This window comes from Mirounga leonina, unplaced genomic scaffold (assembly GCF_011800145.1).
Source record: "Mirounga leonina isolate KUSES-001 unplaced genomic scaffold, KU_Mleo_1.0 Mir_101222, whole genome shotgun sequence".
Classification (NCBI taxonomy): domain Eukaryota; kingdom Metazoa; phylum Chordata; class Mammalia; order Carnivora; family Phocidae; genus Mirounga; species Mirounga leonina.
The window spans coordinates 1126261-1149017 of record NW_023270085.1 but is presented as its reverse complement, the minus strand read 5'-3'; the positions used below and the strand labels follow the sequence as shown (position 1 = coordinate 1149017).

Here is a 22757-nt window from a genome sequence, read left to right as displayed (position 1 = left end):
TAACTGGACCTAGTTCCAAGGCCCAAATCCTTCATCCCATGCTATACTGCCTATAAAGATTTTTTTTCTAGACTCTTCTAGTATCTCATTCTTTTTGAGAATTTGTTGGAATTAGGCAAAGAATAGTGCCAAAGAATAGGTCTGAGAAGCCCTGGTCTTTGTGAGGGTTTGAATGAAGACCAGGTCTTTTGTTTTTGTTTGTTTGTTTGTTTTTTGGAATGGGGTTTGGAGAAGTCCAGACACTGGTCAGAGGTCACACATCATTAAGCATGTGCCTGGGGCCTGAGCCTGCACCCCCCCTCCCCGTTTCATAAGGCAACAGGCAAGGGTGATGTTAAGCTCATATTTTGGGGGGGAATTATCAAGCCAGCAGGACTGAGATAAAAGAGACAGGAGGATTTAATGAACTATTGGGACTTCATCAGGATAAAAAGCTTTTGCACAGCAACGGAACAATCAATAAAACTAAAAGGCAACCTACAAAATGGGAGAAGATATTTGCAAATGACATAGCAGATAAAGGGCTAATATCCAAAATCTATAAAGAATTTATCAAGCTCAACACCCAAAAATAAAAAAAATCCAGTCAAGAAATAGGGAGAAGACATGAACAGACATTTCTCCAAAGAAGGCATACAAATGGCCAACAGACACATGAAGAAATACTCAACATCCCTTGGCATCAGGGAAATCCAAATCAAAACCATGAGATACCACCTCACACCTGGCAGAATGGCTAAAATGAGTAAGTCAGGAAACAACATGTTGGCGAGGATGTGGAAAAAAAGAGACCCCTCTTACACTGTTGGTGGGAATGCAAACTGGTGCAGCTACTCTGGACAATAGTATGGAGGTTCCTCAAGAAGTTTAAAACAGAACTAGCCTATGACCCAGCACAAAAATAGTGGTTCAAATGAGCACATGTACCCCAATGTTTATAGCAGCAATGTCCACAATAGCCAAACTATGGAAAGAGCCCAGATGTCCACTGACAGATGACATAAAGATGGATAAAGATGGATATAGACATAAAGATGGATACAGAAGTAAAGATGGATAAAGACGGATATAGACAGATGACATAAAGATGGACAAAGAAGAGGTGGTGTGTGTGTGTGTGTGTGTGTGTGTATGTGTTTGTGTGTATACACATACACACAATGGAATATTAGTCAGCCATCAAAAGGATGAAATCTTGCCATTTGCAAGGACATGGATGGAACTAGATGATATCATGCTAAGTGAAATAAGTCAGTCAGAGAAAGACAAATACCAGATGATTTCACTCTTATGTGGAATTCAAGAGAACAGATGAACACGGGAAGGGAAGGAAAAGTAAGAAAAATAGGGAGGCAAACCATAAGAGACACTGAACTCTAGGAAACAAAGTAAGGGTCACTGGAGGGGAGGTGAGTAGGAGGGATGGGGTAAATGGGTGATGGGCATTAAGGCAGGCACTTGATGTAATGAGCACTGGGTGTTATATCAACTGATAAATCACTAAATTCTACCCTTGAAACGAATAATACACCATACGTTAACTAACTTGAATTTATATAAAAATTTTAAATAAAGAGACAGGAGGATTTAAAAAAAAAAGTTCAGATGCCAGAGGGGTCTAAGACTCTCTCTCAAGTCCCACCTCTGCTGAAAAAAGGATGTTTAAATATCCTGGGAATTCACCCTCTTGACCTCAGAATTCAAACAGAATGGCCCCATCTGACCATGGGAGCTGTAGTATCCTTAGAGGCAGACCACACTCCCAGCAGGTATCCCTACAGCTGTGACAGAAACCTCTGGGGTCTGTGGCGGGAGAGGGTCCCTAGAGGGAGGTCCTTTGGAATCACCCACATCTGACATGCAGTATGAGGTCTGTGGATATGAATGCAGCAAACACACGTCAGTACAAATGGTCGTATACAGGGATAGAAGGAATGAACAGGACTGCAAAAGTCAGGAAGAAGGTGGGGCTCATGCTGTGTGGTAGAGACAACAGGGCTCCCACAGGCTAGCTTGTTCCCCATCCTCCCTTTGTCCTCACCCCCTATAACCCTGCAGCATAGAGGATAAACCTAGGTTTGTATTTTGAAGGGTAGTCTTTTTCACTGCTCTGGTTTTTGGGAGGTCTGTCAAAGAAGGTGATCAAAGGTGATTAGCCTCCATTATATGTTAGGGAACATATCAGGGGACGTTGATTTGGATATCCCCATTTGTTCCTGTTTAGGCTGAATGCCTCCTATGCTCAGTGCTAATTAAAACAGTCAAAACCTCTGTGTGTACCTATGTGTGAATGTGACCACATTCCCTCTGATCTCTACCCCAACTCACCCGGCCTGCCTACCTGCTTATGTCTGCCTTGAACATAGAGACTCCAAAGGGTGTAGGCTAGCACTATGGGGAACAGGGGAGACCTCTCCATGGCCACCACCACCGCAGGTGATTCATGCTCCAGGAAAGTTTTCTAGAGGATTCACAATGTGACAACATCCCAGATCTCTCTGGATCCAGCTCCTTCTCTAGTTTAGAGTTCAAGCTTGGATGGGGTGGAAATATAGCATTTTGGAAAAGTAATAGCACCAAGAGTGTGGGTAGTGGATGAAAGAGAGAAGGAAGAATGAGGAGTTGAGAGAAGGAGGAGGAAGTTTGGTCAATGGTGGGAGGTGTTGTCAGACGGAATATTTCTGGTAAATTTTATTGAGTTTAACTATTGGGGGAGAATCTGTACTCCTACGTATCTTACTGGTTATGCCAAGAATGCAAGGCCCTGTCTGTTCTTTACCTGGGCCATTTCTCAGGGTTGTGTTTGCAGCATGCAGCCTTTGAGGGATGAGGTAATGTCTCTCTCAGGACAAAGATTGGGCTTGTTTAGTGTTTGCTACAAATTGGTAGGTTCTTCAAGCTCAGTGTTTGACTCTAGTCAAACCTGGCCTGCTCCATGTGGTTCCTGTCAGACTTGAGAGACAAGGAGAACCTACGCAAATTGTGTTCTTGCTGCTTGCTGTCCTGAAAGTAATACTATCCCTTGTTTCCAACCAAGACGTCTTATTCTTCTACCAGCATCCATGAAACAGGATAACTTAATAGCTTGTAGGGTAAAATAAAAATCTCAGATGTAGCAATAACATGTATGGAAAAGTGCATATTTCAAATGTACACTTAAGGAACTGTCAAAAGTGAACACAGCTGTGATTAGGTGACCAGATCAATAAACAGAATCTCAACAGTACTTCAGAACAGCCAGGAGTTGATGGTCTTGAGAAGGTTGAGGATCTTAGGGAAGAGGATCATCTTCGGAAACGGAACAAGTCACGGGCAGTCTGTAGTCAGGTGTGAAGCTGACAGCTGGGATCCATTAGAGTCTGGTCACATTTCCCAGGCCTCGAGGGTAGGCAGCTGAAGCATGTGGCATTGTTTAGTTGATGGGGTGGTTCATGCGAACATCCCCCACAGGCACCATGCATCACTGGCTTTGGAGCAGGAGGTTGGGCAAAAGAGGCAAGGCAGTACCAGGAGGTAGAAGGGGCACTGTACTTCCCCTCACACTTTCTGTCCTTCTCCTCTATCCTAGGAAGAGACTAGAAAGAGAAAAGGGACTAGAAAAGAGGTGGATGGACCCGGGACGGCTGGAAGTCACAGGGAGCAGTCCCTGAGGCTGCAGAAACACCTGGGGAGGGCACATTTATAGAATTGTCACACCCTTTCCAGGAGACCCTACCTCAGCTAAGCTCAAACAAAAGCATGTCATATGGCATTTTTGAGAACTGCAGAGTCCCAACCCTCAAAGACACTGGAGAGGGTCAGCACAGTGCACCCCTTGACAAGGACACCCTGTGGTCTGCCAACCATCAGCATCAGAAGGCCAGGATGATCTGGGGGCAAAGCGGGAATCAGCTGTGTTTGGCAGTCCTGGGAGAACAGTTGGGGGAAACTTGGCGGACAAAATGCATGTGGGGAAGGCTTGAGGTCAAAGAGTTTGAGCAGGGCAAAGGCAGGAAGGGCAAGAGGTTGGGTACATTACCTTATGGACAAAACCAGTCATCCTCCTGGATGAACAAGGAGAGGAACTAACGTGCAAGGCCTCCTTAGGGTCCTGATAATCTGTGAAAGGAAAAGGAAAGGGTGGGGATTAAGAAGTTATATTAGTTTTCTATTAGTTATATTAGATTGCCACAAATTCAGCAGCTTAAATCAATACCCATTTATTAGCTCACCATTTGGGAGGTCAGAAGTCCAGGTGGGCTCACCTGAGTTTTCTGCTGAAGGTCTCCCAAGGCCAAAGTCAGGTGTCAGCCTAGCTGGCCTCTTGGATGGAGGCTCCAGGGAAGAATCCTTCCAGGCTCATTCAGGGTGTTGGAAAGATCCAGCTCTTGTTGGCTGGAGGGCTGAAGTGCCCGCTGCCTTGCTGGCTGTTGGCCAGGAGCCTATCTCTGTGCCTCGAGGTTCTTGCATTCCTTTTTAAGTGCCCCCCTCCATCTTCAAAGCCAGCAATCCTGCATTGTGTGCTTCTCACACTTCAACTTTCTCTGACTTCCCTTTCTTCTGCACCTAGAGAAAGCTCTCTGCTTTCCAGCACTCATGTGATTAGGTCAGATCCAACTGAATAATCTCCCTATTTTATGGTCAACTGTGCCATATAACAGCATTGTCACAGAAGCGGTATTTCATCATATTCACAAGATCTAGGGATGAGGACAGGGCATCCTTGGTGGGTCATTGTAGGATTTCTGTCTGCTACAAGGGTGTTTAGGGGGTGGGGTGACAGGGACTTAGTATTTCACCAGGAACATCAGGCCCCAGAGAGCCACCCCACACCTTCAGGCAAAGCAGGGTCCAGGAACTTGTTTTGGTTCCGGAGATGGGTATGGGGAGAAGATCACAGGCATACCTTGGCAGTTGTTATCTCTTAACAATTTATGATCTAGTGAAGTTGATGGGCCCCAGAAATTGAGCTACAATGACTGGAGGTGAGAATGGAAGGAGGGAGAAATGGGAGGACTCTTTGAGTTCTGGGACTTCAGAGTCCCCCATCCCTAAGTCTCCTAAAAAGAGTATGAAATGATCCCTCCCCCCTCCCAGCCTCCTTAAATGGAGGCATTACTTACCCTTCTGGAATTGCATGGTGAGACCTATATGGCAGGGACATACTGCTGTCCAGGCTCACTCATGTCTGAGTCACACTGAATTACTTAGAGGTATGGTGGCTAACAGTTTGGGACAGAGCCAGGAGCAAAGCAAAGCCCAGCAGGAAAATGGGGTGTGTGGCATTTAACTTTGGTTTTCCATGGGCCTTGCAGGAGGGGAAGGGAATGGATTGCTGGGCTCCATGGTTTGGTGGTGTCTGGGGCTCCTTGTTCCAAAGGCCCTAACTGTGGCAGTCTGGGCTGTGTTATTCTCAAAGGTTCTGCAAAATGCCCAAGTTCATTGGTAGATAAATAATCATTAATAAGGAACTGTGGCCTGGCCTGTGTAGGCATGCCCAGGTAAACCATCCCCTCTCTGTTTTACCCTCTAGAGATCTTTCATCTAGCCTTCTACTAGTGTGCAGACTGGTGTTGGGGTGGTGTACTTGGGGATCTAACTGCTTATTAAACATACTTCCACCTGATCCTATCTTTAAGTCTCACCTTCAACCTCCCACCACTTCTAGAGGGAACCCATGCCTCCCATTCTTTATTATGAGGGGCTGACAAACCTCTATCCCATCAACAAATCTCCTTTGTTCCTTCTCTCAATGCCTCTTTCACCCAGACATCATCATCTTTCTTTCCTTTACCTTCCTCACTCCATTTCCTCTAGTCTTCCAGGCCATATCGATTGAGATGGATCTTATCCAAGCATGTATTGGACACATGCAGGCTGAAAGGCTTGCACCACTGTGTGATGTCAAATACTACCTGTATAAACAGCTATAAACAACAGGCTGTTGACATGAGGTATCTTCCTTTGACCAGGGAATTCAGGGAAGGAGGAGAGGGTGGTGTCACAGATGGAGAGAGGAAAAAGAGCACTCAATAACTGAGCATCGAGAATAGTATCTTTTTTTGCATTTTTCCTTTCTAAAATTTGCTTATTCTTTTTACCTGGGCTGCTAGAAAGCTAAGCAGCATAACGAAGGATTAACCAACTTCTGAGAAGCATTTATTGTGTGCCAACACTCTACCAGATGCTTTTGACCTGAGTTACTTCAAATGTGTCTCCTGACAACATCAGGAAGCATAGATTCAACCCCCTGCTCCTACTCTGGTCACCCCACCCCTGCCTAGATCCCAAACATCAGCACCTCTAATACCAGCTACTTTGCCTGTGCCTATGACCATTTTATGATGAAAAAGAAGGAAATCCTCATTCTTTTCTGATGCATCATAATAATAAGATAGTAACTTGGATAAAAATATTAGTTATATGTGATAATTATTCCCATGAATATCCAAGCAGTGGTTAAGAGAATGGAACCTGGTATCAACTGGCTGTGGAACATCAGGCAAGACATTTAACCTCTGAATCTCAGTATGCTCATATGTAAACTGGGGATATCTTTAATACCTATCCTGCTCATATGGTTGTGGAGATTGAGTCAATGCATGTAAAACATTTAAGCAGCACCTGATACACAGTAAGGAGTTAAGAAACTCTCCTATTATTAATATTATCATCATTACCACTGTGTGCCAAGTTTTAACTCATTTAAATCAGATAAAAAAACCTCGTGAGGTGTGAATTTCTCCCTAGTTTACAAGAAACCGTCATTCCTAATAGCATTAATTGCAACTACAGTACTAACATAAAGGCAAATAACAATATCAGTGATGACTCATAATTATGTCCATTTTACAGGTGCATGCCAAGATTCTCAGGAGTGGTAATAATTAGATTATAATATCAATGTAAGGTAAATTATCAGTATTCCAAAATCATCTCCATTTCAGAGGCGGCATCAGATAACATCATTATTCTTATATTGATATCCATTATTAGGGTAGATGCTAAAATAATATTAGTAATAATAATGATAATAACAACAACACCATAAATCATGTGTTATCATTATGCCATTTCCAAGAGGGGAGAATTACCACACCAGCCATTACCAGGAATGGTAGTTCCTGTAGTTCTTTTTTAAAAAATCATAATAATATAATTAACGGCATTAATGCTTTACCTCAGTTATCCTGATTCCGATGAGATGAAAAGGTTAACATCAGGGTTTCTTAGCAGTATAGAATTAATTTAGTATTAATTATTTTTATTAGTAAATTATTAAACTGTTATACTTCCTAGAACATTTGTAATAAATAATACAACTATGGTATACATACTAGTTAATACAATTGTGGTATTCATTATAATAATGATTAATGGCATAATAACTTAATTATGACCTTAATTATAATGATACTATTGAAATAATTACATAATATAATTAATAATAATGTAAGCACAAATAATAATGGATGCACAGTAATTATCCTCACTGAACAAAAGGTAAAGCATAACACAAGTCTTCCTGGAGGTGCTTCCTGGGTAACTAATATTATAACATTATAATATTAATTTAACTACAGACAATATTATTACGGATATGCTATGATTATGCGCCTTTTACCACAGGGAAAGTCAATACCCAGGCACAGTGACATATAATTAGTTCTTTAACGTTAACCTAACTGCACATAGTAACATTACGGAATGTCCTATAACCATACCCACTTCCGAGAGGGGAGAAGGCGAGGCCAGCATCCGGGGTAGTGAAACTATGACTATGGCGCTAACACTACGCGGATGCAGACTGTACCCAGGAAGTGCTCAGAGCCGGGCCATTTCCCTGGCGGGGAGAGCTGGGAACAGCTCCGCAGTGGATGGCGCCCCCTTGAGCAACGTCTTGGGCTCCTCTGTGCTACAGGTACTTAAGCTGCGCAGCATCCCCCGCGCCCTCCCCTGCCCCCCCACCCCGGCCCCAACCCAGGCACTGGCTTCCGGCCCGGGCCGCGGCCCCTGAGCCTACTGCACTCCTCTGCCCGCTCTCCCCAGAACACGCTACCTTCTAGCGGTCGCTGAGGAGAGGCGCTCCACTGCGCCTGTGTTGTGGACATTTCCTCCTCGAGGCCGCGCGTGAGCCGACCCACATTCCCGGTGCTCCAGGGCTGCCGTCGCCCCCAGTCCAGGAGAAGAGGAGCCGGGATGGGGAGGGACCGGGCGGAGCTGCCGCTTGGGGCAGCGGAGGGGAGAAACTGCTTCCCCTTCCTTTATCGCCCTTCCTCGACACCGATCTGGATGAGGCTGGCGTTCACGGTGCGGACCATGTACACGTTGCGAGTGGATGGGGATCAGATGCGCTTGGGGTATGGGGTAAGGAAGGGAAGTGTTCAGGGTCTGGGAGATGCTTCTGGAGACGATGTGAATGGGCGGAGGTTATCAAGCCACCCATCCCTTTGTCGGTCCAGTCCTGGAACCAGTAATTGCCCCCACCCCCAACTTACTTGAACCGATACGCGAAGGGTGTTGGCAGCCAGTGAGCTAAGTGGATATCTGAGGGAACAGTGTACTAGGCATAGGGCACGGCCATTGCAAAGGCCTGGAAGCTAGAAGAAGCTCTGCTGGTTTTATGAATTATCAGAAGGGCCCTAGCAGAGACCAATTTGTGTTGACAAATAATAAAAATATTTACCAACTAACACGGAAGTCTCAACTCTATTTAGCTCTACTCTTCCTTTTTAGGATAGTTAACAGCTTTATCTGATAAATGTTTATTTAAATGTGTGATATTTTATATAAGATAATTAAGATGAATCATTCAGTTTTCAATATTTAACCTTTTTGGTTTATAAAAACAGCAATTTCATATGATTCAAACAATTATTGTCAACTTATAAATACACTTACTTATAACAATTTATTTTATTCTATAAATTACATTATGATTACATAAATATAAGGTAAATATGTTATATAAATATATGTAAATTTATAAACTACAAGTATTATATGCAGTCTGTATATATGTAATTTATAAAATATAAATATATGCAATCCTTAATAATATAGTAACATTAGTTTTTATAATATAGCATACACCTATATATGTATGCACATATTACTCTATCATATGTAATTAATATAAAAATATGTATCATGTTAAAATATTTCATAATGGCCCTTCACTGTCCTGAAATGAAATTTATCGGTAATACGACTTACCTCTGCCCCAAATTTGAAAAATAAAACAACTTAATGACCTAACTTTAATATAAAGATGATATAAAAGATATAATAATGTGCATTGTCATATGTAAACACTTGGGAAGTACGTTAGAAGAATTAATAAACTAGATATATAGTTAATAGGAATAGTGGCAGTAGTCAAAGTAGTTATAGAAAATACTTGCTGAGTATTATCTGTGTGCCAGGCACTGTTCTAAGCACTTGAACTGCACTTAAGTATTTAATCCTTACAGCCCCCTGACAGAGCCAGCAGAGGGTTTCCATTATTTAGTTAGCTCAGCATGAGGAGGGGTTTATGGTAGCCCAATGATGTGCTAAGCTTGCAAATGGAGAAGGAAATAAGTTATCTAAAGAAGATGAGTAAGCCCTAATGGGCACTTACTTTGGAGCCTGTGTATCCTAGTTGACACAGAATTTGATTTGCAATAGGGGCAGCCAAGTGTAGAATTGAAGATGTGGGCCCTGCTTGTAACTTTTAGAACCTCGCTGTTTGATGAGCAGCAGTTGTGTCTCTGCCATGAATCAGAGCTCTCCCCATAACAGAGCAGAACTTCGACAGTATCAGAGGTCTCATCGTGAAATCTGTGTGGCAGCACATGGCATGGAAACAACTAACTTTGGGCAGAAAATGCCTGTAGACTCTGCGGTTTGCCTGTGCTAAGGCTCCGTGCGGGAGAGGGGGAGTGTGTGCTTCTATGGGGTATGTGCACACCTCTACACACACTCTAGCAGACCTCATTTGACTGCAACCCAGCAAGAGCCCTCAATTCACTGGCTTTTCTTCCCACCTGTACTCCTCATTGTAAGACAAACTTTTGGTCACCACAGTAACTTTTCTTCAGGGTACCCATTTATGTGTGCAAGAATCTAAAAGTTGGAAGGAATAGTGGTTCTATCCAGACAGGGGTTTGAGGTAAGGATGGGACTGGGTATGGTGATTAAAGGGGACATTAGCTATATCTGCAATGCTTTATTTCTTTAATAAAACAAAGCTACTAAAAGCAAATAGGAAAAAAAGTTAACATTATTAAATTTGGATGGTAAAATCATGGGAATTTGTAATATTATTCTTTTTAGTTCTCTGTAATTTTGAAATTAAGAAAAAAAAATAAAAAAGAAGATTGCCAGGGGGAGATTTTCCAATTTAGCACATATGCTGATTGTCTTCTTGACCAAAGACTTCACCAACCATCAGATAATCTGTTTTACTGGTGCTGGGTTAGAGCTTGTCTAGTGTAATGCCTCCCTTTCTTCTCAGAGTAGAAACTGACTTTCTCAGATGTCATGTATCTTTTTAAAGACAGAGGTGGAATGAGAACCCAGGGTTTCTGATCTCTATGCTCTTTTCACGGTGTTATACCCTTTTCTTACACTGCCTTGGCATTGGGGTCTAGGGTGATAACCCTGAGGGCCTGACAAATCCTCAGTCAATCCAGAAAGATTTCAGTCTCATCATGATTCTTTACTTACTAAAATAGAAAAGTGGGTTTGGATGTTTTAGAAAAGATTTTCAACAATCCAGATAATGTGAAAATTAATTAACCAAAGCAGCTCACCCCATTCACACTTCATTGTGTGAGGTCTCATGGAATGAGAATATATAAAACTACATTCAGTAAGACCTACTAAGTGTCTGGTCCAGGAGGTGCTTGAAGAGTGATGAAATGAAAAAGGAAAAAAAAAAAAAAAGAACATGAGGACTCTCTGACCTTGCTTATGTGCCAGTCAATATGGCAGGAAAACTAGGATGACACTCCCACCTTGATGCCTAGGTAAGCTAAGCTCAGGGCATGACTAAAATTTGGTTGGGGAGGTGTGGAAGGTGGGAGAAATGGTATGAGCATGCAGACAAAAAGAGCTGAGTGAGGGCTCACCGCATAACTGTTCCCTGACAAGGAGGGCTAGGGTAGGACTGGGAGGGAGGAGGTCAGCCTGTCAAGAGCAAGACATTTTGATAGGGTAGGGCCTAATTTGGAAGAGCTTGGGTGGTAGAGTTGGTGATTTTAGCTGACTTACCAGGGGATTATGAGTTCTGGAGCAGGGATGTGGCATAGAGTTTATTTTGTTATTCCTGTTTCTAGTGATGCTGGCTAATGGAAAGGTAGCAGTCATTTATTCTTGTGAACACATTTTGTACTTTGGGGTCTATCTCCTGATATTCCTATCAGAGTTTGGGTACATCACTGCTTTCTGTGGTGAGTAGCAGCAGGAGGAATTTTTTTTTAAAAGATTTTATTTATTTGAGAGAGAGACAGAGAGAGGAGAGAAGAGAGAGAGAGAGAGTGTGTGTGTGCACAAGCTGGGGGGAGGGGCAGAGGGCGAGGGAGAAGCAGACTCTCCACTGAGCAGGAAGCCTGGTGCAGGGCTCGATGCCAGGACCCTGGGATCATGACCTGAGCTGAAGGCAGGTGCTTAACCAACCGAGCCACCCAGGGGCCCCCAGCAGGAGGAATCTTAAGGTCTTTGATAAATTCAAACAACTTTTGATTATTAGTAAATTTGGGGGAAAAAAACCCACATGATTTCATCCCACAAAGATTTAATGAATACTTACTATGTACAATGCATCAGACCTTGTCCTAGGAATACAAAGTAAATGAGATGCCCATCTAACTGGGGAGTTGTGTAGACAAACGTGATGAGAGCACCACAGGGGAAAGAATTCACATGGGGCAATGCAGTACAGTTTCATAGAAGTGGCGTTTGAAGCTGGATCTTGGAGGATTAGTAGGCTCTCAATAGATAGGCACAGAGGCAAAGGGTATTCTAGAGGAAGAAATCTGAAGAGCAAAGGCAGAGAAAAGTGAGTGGCATGTTCAGGAAAGGTGAGTGTCAACTGAAGTGTAGGATGTGTGCAGAACTGTGGGGAGGGGCAGAAATGACAGGCAGTCTAGGGTGAGCCAACGGAGCTAGGCTTAGGATGGATGTGCATCCCGTGAGCCGCTGCAGGTTTTGAGCAGTGGAAGGACATGGTCATATACTTCAGAAAGATCACTTAGTAGCATTCTAAAGAACAGGTTGGAATGGGAAAGTTGGAAAATCATTTAGAAGGGAATTGCAATAGTCCAAACAAGATACGAGAAGGATCTGGACTTTCATATCTGTGAGGATGGAGAGGAGGAGAATTTAAGTCACTTTTCAGAAATGACAAGCATTAATGTCTTTTTGGGAGGAGCAGGGGGAGGTCAGTGGGAAGGAAAAAGCAAGATTCAGGGATGATTTCCAAAGATTTTGATTTGGATGACTGAAGACATGGGAGGCGGAGCAGATGTAGCATGGAAGATAAATTCACTGCCAAGCATCCTGGATTTGAGGGGGCAGAAGAGAGCCTGCTCCCGGGGTTGGCGGGCAGTGCTGATATCCTGTCTCCCAGAGGCTCATTTGCTGCTGCAGCCTTCAAATTAACATCAGTGCATCTGAGAAGGGCTCCTGGCTAGTGACTAATTCCCAAGGAAGCTCTCATCAGTCCTCAGGTAATCAGGAGTTGAGGAGTTGGTTGTAATATTTCATGTGGCTTCCTACCTCCAGAACGTAACTGAGGCTCATTTCTCGGGTAAAGATCTAAGGAATGATCTTGACAAAGCGTAGCACAGATCCTGTAATGAAAGGGAAATGAAGATGGTTGCCAGCCCATTATTAAGCATAATAAGTAGGTTGAAATGAGATGAAAGACTTCATTTAGGCAGAACTTTCCCATTGACGAATGGTAGGGGGTAAAAGTGTGAAAAGAAAGCGTATAATCCAATTCATAAAAAGCATAGAAATGCTTTTTAAAACCTGGAGCGATAATCACTCATTGTATTTATAGAGCTGGGGTGGGGGATATTTTCTCTATTGATGGATACTGATGCTCAGATGAAATTTTTAAAATAAAATTTTTTTCTACTGACAGAACTTTATCTAAAAAACAATGAAACAGCTCTGTCCATATTTCTAGGCTGGGAGCAAGGAGGCATGGGTCCAGCAGTAAGGGCACAGGCCATTTACTTCTTGGAGGGTTTGACTTCTTGTGCCCGGGGCTGCCCACTTGAGGCAGATAGTGTTCACCATGATGGGTATAAATGCAAAGAAACTTGTCCTTAGGTATGTGTTTGGGGGAGAGCTGAGAAAGAAATAGAAAGCATTTAACTGCCACATTAAAATATTAAGAATAAGGAGAATAACATCGTGTTCAATAATTATAATACATAAATACAAAAGTTAAGATAAACACACAACTCCATTCCTAGATTATGATTTTAGGAATTGGGTGATCATCCCTAGATATTTAATTTTAAATCAATATGAGTCAGATAAAATTGATCCAAGTTTTAGATCTGATCTTCAGAGGTTAAATAAGTACACAGATTATTAAGAATTCATTACTCTGTAAATACTGTGTGTAATTCATAGATAAATAATTGGCAAACATTATTTGATGGCTATTATTCCCACAATGGTTATTATTTGGAGATAGGTTATCATTCAGCTGGAAAGGTCTGCTCTACTGGACAGACCTGTGCTCTTTGGAATACATATGACAATTTGGATAGCATCAAGCAAACTTTAATATTTTAATGGCTCATGAGCTGGGATGAGGAGTATAGGAGGCAATATATAGAACACACAGTGATTAAGAACATAAGTTCTGGAGTCCAACTCACCTGTGTTGGGATCCACACTCTACCACCACAACTTGTGTGACCTTGAGCAAGTCATTTAACTCTGAGGTTTTTTTTTTTTTTTCTTCTTCTCAGAAAAGGGGAATGATAAGAGTCCCTACCTCCCAGAGTTAACAGGTAATGAAATGAGAAAAAATACATGCAAAGCACCTATCACAGCACCCAGCTATTCTGTACCAAGGGCTCAATGAACGCTAGTAGCTGCTGTTGCACCTTTCTGTGCTGGGTCATCCACCTGCTGTGTGTGTAACCTGATTACCCAGTTTGAGCAAGAACTCAGCTGCATGCTCAACTTTTGGCTCCCTCTGTCACCCACAGTGGTGCATCCCCAGTTGTGCTGTGATCCCTCCCCAGCAACCAGTGGTTGGCAGATTGCAATTTTTTGGTTTAGAGGTTAGGTGGGGAAAGGTGAGTGCTACACAAAAAACTTGGACAGCTCCCCCTCTAGTGGTGATTTGATGAATTGCCCCCAACAATTGCCCTGTTGATCACAAATCGGAGAGCTGGCTGTAAAAATAGTTACAACAGATGGTTTAACAAATGAATTTATGAATCACAAACACATAATAAACTAGTACCAGATATACATCTGAGGCAGAGGACTTAAGTTGTAATGAATATCATCAAGATATCTGGAGCTTGCATATTTTCTGCTGTGCTAATTAGCCATTTTACCTAAACAGATTTCTAATTTGGGATAAAAATCCAGAACTGGCAATTCTAACCATAGCTATATATCCTACCCCCCAATAAAAAATTGTAATGTATATAGCCATTAGAGTCTGTAATTTTACTGTACACAATATTTTTTTCTAAAGTAATATAATTACTGTTGATAACAACATCTTATCCTCTTTTAGGGATTTATAAACTTTTCTCAGAGCTTTGTTTTCACAGCAGGTAGGTGTAGCAGGTTTTCCTCTCCTGGTTGAGGAGAAAGCCAAGGCTTATCTATAAAGAGGCTAAATAGGTTTTCTTTTGTCACCCAGGGAACTTCCCATGTGATTGTATTAGAGTTTAGTCCTATGAGTCTCCTCTTGGCAAAATAAATTGCATGGATACTGGTATGTCCCTTTACGTGCTCATACACTTTTTTTTTCCTGTTTGAATCTTCATATCAGACTCCCTAAGAACACACTTGTTTGGCAGATGGAATGAAAATGATTAAAATAGAGACCTGGGTTTTTTTAAAAAAAAAGTTTTTAAAGTTTTATTTTTATTTTTATTTTAGAGAAAGAGAGAGCATGTGCTTGGGGGAGGGACAGAGAGAGGTAGAGAAGCAGACTCCCCGCTGAGCTGGGAGGCAGACATGGGGCTCTATCCCAGGATCCTGAGATCATGACCTGAGCAGAAACCAAGAGTCAGAGGCTTAACCCACTGAACAACCCAGGTGCCCAGAGACCTGGGTTTTAAAGAATGACTTTTTTTGCTCCATTATAATTGCTTTGGATAGTTCAGATATTAAAGCATTTCTGCCAAAGACTAAACCTAGAGTAATAACTTTGTGAGCCTTACAGAAATGTAAATCCAGAGAATAGAGATGAAAATCTAAAGAAATGCAGTTGTTGTTGTTTTTTAATACTTGAATTGCTATTCATAAGACTTAGGAGTGAACAGAGAATGGATAATTTAGAAATAGGAGGTATTTTCTGATGGAATGACAAGAATATTTATAACCATATTGAGTTACTGTGAAGCAGAGAACAAGCAGCATTCACTTACACTTTTAATGAGCTTGTGCTATAGCAAGCTTCACTTCAACTGTAGAATTTCACTGTTTTGGGGTGGGAAAGTGTTTTCCTTCTTGTAGTGTCTATTTACACTTGTGGCTGGTCAGTGAAACCCAGTTCTCCAATCACCTGTGGGAGAAGCTGGACTGTCCAGAAACCTCTTTTCTCAGGAGCTCTTTGGGCGCTGGAGTTGTAAACAGAATGGGGCTGGATCACTCTGGATTACAGGCCTGTGCTGATGAGATCAAGCTTGCAGGTTGGCTTCCTCTGTGGGCTACTCAATTCCACTATGTCCCCAACCTGGCTATAGTCTGCACCTTTGTCAGCTGCATCACAGATCCCTATTTGCCAAATATGTATAGTGTCAACGTGTGAGGGGCCCTGAAAGTGTGGCATATTATTGCCAGCTCCTTCTCATGAGAGAAATGTGACTTGCACTGGTGACTTCTGGTGGCACCATCTTTAATTCCTGCAATGACCTTGGCTAATCGAATTGTATGTGACCTTTCTCCTCCTCCTGCCTTTTTGTGACCCTCTTACACCTTTCAGTGCTTCTCTCTTAACCTCACCGTTTCGGTCCCTTCCTGCTGCCTAGCCACCTGATTTTCCAGGTCTCTTACGGCAGTACATCCTTCTTAGTTGCTTCACTACTCCCAAATTTAAAAAATGAATGTACTATATCATATTCTTTTTTTCTTTTATTTTTTATTATGTTAATCACCATACATTACATCATTAGTTTTTGATGTAGTGTTCCATGATTCATTGTTTGTGCATAACACCCAGTGGTCCATGCAGAACATGCCCTCTTTAATACCCATCACCAGGCTAACCCATCCCCCTCCCCCCTCCCCTCTAGAACTCTCAGTTTGTTTTTCAGAGTCCATAGACTCTCATGGTTCATACTATATCGTATTCTATCCCCTCTTGCTCTACTACTCTTTGTTTGTTTACCTAGGAATAGAAATCCAAAAGAAATAAGTCATACCATCATGTTGGAATCTAGTAGTGGTCCAATACTCTCTAGTTATAAGACTACAATGCCTCAACTAATGAGAATGGATTTCTACTGATGAAAGTTCGGTGTGGGAAAATATTTGGTGGCACATGGGCCTTCACGGATCCCTGGTATCATACCCTTTGTCTACTTTTGGGGAAGATTCCCTCAGGTTTCTTGAAATACCTTATATTGTAAACTTGTGAATACTAAAGGAAAAGAATAAAGGGGATAGCATTGGGAAATTGTTTTCCCCATTACTGCAGATCTATTTTCTGCCTAATGACTACCTTATAACTAAATAATTCCTCTCTGCTAGCTAAACAAAAGAACAGAGGAAAAGGAACTATGACTCTATTAAATCAAATACATGTTGCTCAAATAGTACTTAAAAGGAAATGAATTCTCAGTATACTCTCAAGGTCTGTATGATAAAGCTAATTGTAAAGGCAATTAAATGTCTTCAGCTGCCTTTGAGCATGATCGGTGTGTCTCAGGAGCAGATATTTTGATTATCTTCAGTACCAACCATGTCCTGTCACTAATAGGCCAAACCAGCCTGTTAACATTGTAAAAGGGAGATTATACAACAGATCGTTTAAAGGAGGAAACTAAAGGGATTTAGGGAACAAATGGAAAAAACATTCCAAAAGCTTTTTTTTTTTCTATTAAGTAGGTAATTATAGAGGTTGAAGTTACTTCACTAAGCCAAATTTGTTAATTCAAAAACACTTGCTGTGCATCTTAGGGTTAGGGGAAAAAAACTGGACTATTAAAGAGTCTTTTTAAATTATCCCCAGGTTTTTGTTGTTGATGCATGGGGACAGTGTCACAGACAATCCATAAAGAGGAATAATATAAAATTCATTTAAAGATGATAAAACAATAAATACTAAAATTAATCCAGAAATGGATTGCCATAATTTACCATGACCCAGAAGGTTTAACTAATGCAGATCTCTCCTCTCTATTATTGACAGTTATGAGAGTGACACATGACAGGTAAACGACCGATACCAGGGAGTGAATAAAAAAGCCCCCAAGAGATAGCTAGTCATAAGTACATACTTAGTCTAATCCCATTGTACCTTCTTGGCTTCAACAGTGCATAATGGTCATCAAAATCCATAGTGGTGAATCCGGTGCCTTCTGAATCCTCAAAGAAAGTTCAAATGCCCTTCACTATAAATTTAGAATGAGTTATTTATTTGATTATTAATTTATTTCCAATGAATATTTCACATACATAAGAGGATTTGAGGCAGCTTATAATAAAAGCCCATATGTAGCAGGGCAGTAAAAAATGGAAGTCAGAAAGAGAGATCAGAAACTACAGAATTCAAAAACTTTCTTGGGCTGTAGACCCCTTTGAAGATCTATTAAAGAGCTGTGGAATATCTCCCCAGAAAAGTATAACTATGCAAATAGGCACAACAACCTTGAAGTCTATCCAGGCACCCTCCCCCTGGGTGTCCTTGAATCCCAGGTCAAGAACCCTTGTATAAAGAAAGCAAAATCTTGAGGTAAGGTAGTTATTGCATTTGGGGTTGCCTGGGTGGTACAGTCAGTTAAGTGTCCCACTCTTGGTTCTGACTCAGGTCCTGATCTCAGGGTTATGAGATCAGCCTGGAGTTGCTCCACACTCAGCATGGAGTCTGCTTAAGAGTCTCTTCCTCTCCCTCCACCGCACTCTCTCTCTCTTTCTCTCTCTCTCTCTAAAATAGATAAATATTTTTTAAAAAAAGATAGTTATTGCATTTGAATATTGCATTTAGCCCTGAGCTTCTAGTCAACTGAGGTTAAAAGATAAACACATGGCTACAGAGTTCTCAACATCTAAAAAAGGAAGCAGATCAGTTTACAAAATTATAAGTGAAACATGTAATTTTAAAATGGCAGTGTTTATACAGTTTATGAAAGGATTATTTTATAAAGGGTAATCAAGTAATATAAAGGGATGTAACACAATTTGATGAAATTCTTTGAAATTAAGTAATTGGAGGTAAAATATCTTTGCTAATTGTGTTGATTAGCATATTAAATTAGCCAGTATCTCATTTCCAACCATTCTGGAAAAGAGGGAATTTACTGCATATGTTTTTCTTTAATGGTACACTTACCCACCTAATAGTATTTGGTTAAAGCTGACATTAATATAATATATTCCCATGAGCTAACACCAGCTGAACAGCAAGGGAGGCCTTAGGGTATAAAAAAAATCGAACTGTGATTAAATATCTGCTATTAATAGGTCATACCATGGAAAACTGGCATGTAGAGAATGGCAAATAATCACTTTAGGTGCCTACTGCTTCCAACTTTTCTCAAAGGCAAATAAATAACACAGTCGTTCCTGTCACAATTACAGGCAGAGGCAGTATAGGCTGGGGGTTAAGAACACAGTCTGTAGAGTCAGAGACTGGTTTTCTACCACTTACTAGCTGTGTGACCTTGGGCAAAGTCACTGAACTTCTCTGAGTCTCCGTTTTCTTGTCTGTTGAATAAGACTCATAAGTGAATCTCAGGGCTGCTCCTAGGTTGTACAAGGGTCCCCTGGAAGTATTTCCTTTGTGGGGCTCCTGTCCAAACAATTGGAGTCACCTAAAATCTACATGTCAGTGTCATCCTAGCAATCCAATCTCACACAACCCTGTGAAACCAATACCATATGACTGGCAGGAGTAATCCATTTGCCAGGCTACTCTGCTGGAATTGGGACCTAGTGGTGGGGCCCCAGGACAAGCACATAAGCACCAGGGCTGGAGCTCCTTGGAGGATCCAGTCAACTCCCCGCAGAAGGTTACTGTAGGGAACTGGAAATTCCCCTGAGGCACAGAGCTAGAATAGGGATTCTGACTGGCAGGCCCAAGGAGGATGCTGATCTATCTCAAAGGATCACTGGGAAGATTAAATGAGGTAATCTATGTAAAGCACTTGGCATGCAAATTCTGTGAAGCCTGGCTCACAGTAAGTCCTCAGTACATGTTGGCAATGATGGTTGTTCTTCATTAGTATTAGCAATGCTCACTGCATTTCATGCCCAATCTGGTTTTCTTTCAGTGGATGGCTGCATTGACTGGTCAGTGGATCTCAAGACATACATGGCTTTGGCAGGTGAACCAGTACGAGTGAAATGTGCCCTTTTCTACAGTTATATTCGCACCAACTATAGCATGGCCCAGAGCACTGGGCTCAGGCTTATGTGGTACAAAAACAAAGGTGATTTGGAAGAGCCCATCATCTTTTCAGAGGTCAGGATGAGCAAAGAAGAAGATTCAATATGGTTTCACTCAGCTGAGGCACAAGACAGTGGATTCTACACTTGTGTTTTGAGGTGAGTGCTGCATGAAAATGTTGCTCAATACCATAGCTGGTAGTCTTTTGATTGGACCTGGAGTGTATAGAGGTGTGGCTCACGTTATACGGTGGATATATTGAAAGGTTGCAGTGCATGTAGAGCTTCAGTAAATTCAATTCTGATTATTTGTTGGAACTAGACAGTAAATTCTTATCAAATTTCAGAAAATGGGACTTTTTTTTTTTTTTTAAAGGTTTTATTTATTTCACAGAGAGACACAGCGAGAGCAGGAACACAAGCAGGGGGAGTGGGAGAGGGAGAAGCAGGCCTCCCGCGGAGCAGGGAGCCCGATGCGGGGCTCGATCCCAGGACCCTGGGACCACGACCTGAGCCGAAGGCAGACGCTTAATGACTGAGCCACCCAGGCATCCCCAGAAAATGGGACTTTCGTTTACTGTGTATGCTCATATAATTTAGAAAAGTTTGTGATTCATTTCTTCCTCAACTCACCCCTACCTTAGGGTCTTATATTAACAATTGTATTTTAATAGAGCCAGTTGGCTCAATGATCTTAATATCTGACCATAAAAATGGCCTAAAGTATCATTTAGGCCAAGGTCTCTCTTTTTTTTGTTGATGGAAAATAGCTTCAGATGCTACTGGGAGATCTCTTAGCAAATGAGCTACTGTTGAAAGTTTTCACATAATTTGCAATATGAGCTTGAGTCCACTGTATCTAAATATTCAACATGGAACCCTGTAAACACATGGTCATCCTGAGTTCCTAGGTCCTTTACAGGGAACATATCACAGATATAATTCATTCTTGCAAGGAGTTTACTGTGAAAAGCAATCTGTTTTATACTTTGGGATTCTACAATATGTCCTTCCTTCCCCTCTGCCCTGGTGCTAGAATCTAGGATCTAGAATCTCAGATAGAGACTGCATTAGGTATTGAAGTAGATAACTGAGATGACCTTTAAACCACTTTTCATTTCTGCCATTTTGGGAGTCTCTGATCTTGCTCACCAGGGACTTACACTCTATTATTTGATTTTAACTTCTTGGAAATGCAGACCCTTCCTATTTTTGTCTCCTGTGGACTTTGATGCCAAAGCTATGTGTCACCTCTTCATCAAAAGCACTTCGAAACCCCTGGTGAGGCCTCATTGTTCAAAAGGCCAGGAGAACAAGGTGGTGTATAAATAATCTTCCTGATGCTCTAGGCATCACTTTTGTACTTGTGTGTTTTGAGGGGGGAGTGTTGGGGAAGCAAGTGGTGAGTTTAGTTTCTGTTTGTGGTGGGCAAAAACGCCAGGATATTGGCAGAAATTCTCATCACATCCTTAGTGATAATCAATATTTTCACCTACTTGGGTATCTCTTGGCAAAATTGAGAAAAGGATGGTAATTCGGCTTCAGTGACTGACACTATATTCTTTAGGGTGCTGCTACTCTTTTCCTGCTTACCTCCACTCTGCCCCCCACCCTCATTAAATCTGGTAATCTAAAATAGATCCCTTTTCCTCCTTCTGATTCATTTGCTTTTTTGTTTTTTTGTTTTCATAGATTTAAAATTTTATTTGCAAAGCATCAATTCACTATATAGATGTTCTATACTGATAATGAATTATCAATTTAATTATTGCTTATTTTCCTTGCCCTGCTTATATCCCCATACTTGCTACCCCTCTCCTCTTTTCTCTCCTCTAACCCCATTCTCCTACTCTGAGCAATGTTAATAATCTAGTGTGTATCCTTGCATGCCTTCTCCCTATTCTTTGAAATATATATACATGGGGATTTTCTCCTCATTGTTTTGCAAAATAAAAGAAGAGTTACATATTTCTCTGCATTTTCTTTTCTTAGAAAAATACATAGTGGGAATCTTTCCAAGTCAACTGATAGAGAGTTCACTCAACCTTTTAAGTATATAATATTCTGTGTTGCTTAGTAGTGTATGATACCACAATTTGGTCAGTTATTTTCCTATTTATTTGCATGTATTTTGTTTCCAGTTTTTTGTCCCTATAAAATGTGCTGTAATAAAAGAGCCCTCCATTTGCTTTTAAATAAACTTATAAATTTTAGAACAGTTTTAGATTTATAGAATTATTGCAAAGAGAGTACAGTAAGTTCCTGTATGCCCTATACCCATTTCCCCTTTTATCAACATCTTACATGATTATGGAACATCCATTACAATTAATGAACCAATAGTGGTACATTATTATTAACTAAAGTCTATACTTATTCAGAGTTCCTCAGATTTTCCTTAATGTCTTTTTGCTATTCTAGGATCCCATTTGGGATAACACATTACATTTAGTTGTTAGGTCTCCTTAAGTTCCTTTTGGCTGTGGGAGTTTTTCAGACTTTCCTTATTTCTTAAGACCTTGACAGTTTGAATAGTACTGTTCAGATATTTTGTAGAATGTCCCTCAGTTGTGATTTATCTGATATTTATTTCATGGTTAGATGGGGATAATATGTTTTTTGGGGGAAGACAACAGATGTAAAATATTCTCCTTATATCATATCAAGGATACAGAGTTTCAGTATGCCTTATCACTTTTGATATTGACCTTGATCACCTGGCTTGAGGTAATATTTTTCTTTCTCAACAGTAAAGTTACTTTTTTCCCCTCTTTTTTTCGTACTCTTCTCTTTGGAAGAAACTAGTTATTCACAGGCCATATTAAGGAGTGGGGAGTTATGCCCCACCTCATCAAGGGCAGAGTAGTTACATAAAATGGCTTATAATTCTTCTGCATAGAATATTTGTCTCTTTACTCCTATTTATTTAATCAGTATGGACTCACGGGTATTTATATTATACATTAGGTAATAAT

The 22757-nt window shown here is 41.2% G+C and overlaps 1 protein-coding gene across 1 annotated transcript in view; it reads left to right on the top strand.

Moving 5' to 3' along the window:
* The window catches only part of IL1RAPL2 (interleukin 1 receptor accessory protein like 2), a 1205338-nt gene that overhangs the window by 552486 nt on the left and 630095 nt on the right, over positions 1-22757 (top strand). Inside the window, exon 3 of the mRNA XM_035007492.1 lies at positions 19668-19941. Coding sequence (XP_034863383.1) covers positions 19668-19941 — 274 coding nt within the window. The remainder of the gene's footprint in view (positions 1-19667; positions 19942-22757) is intronic.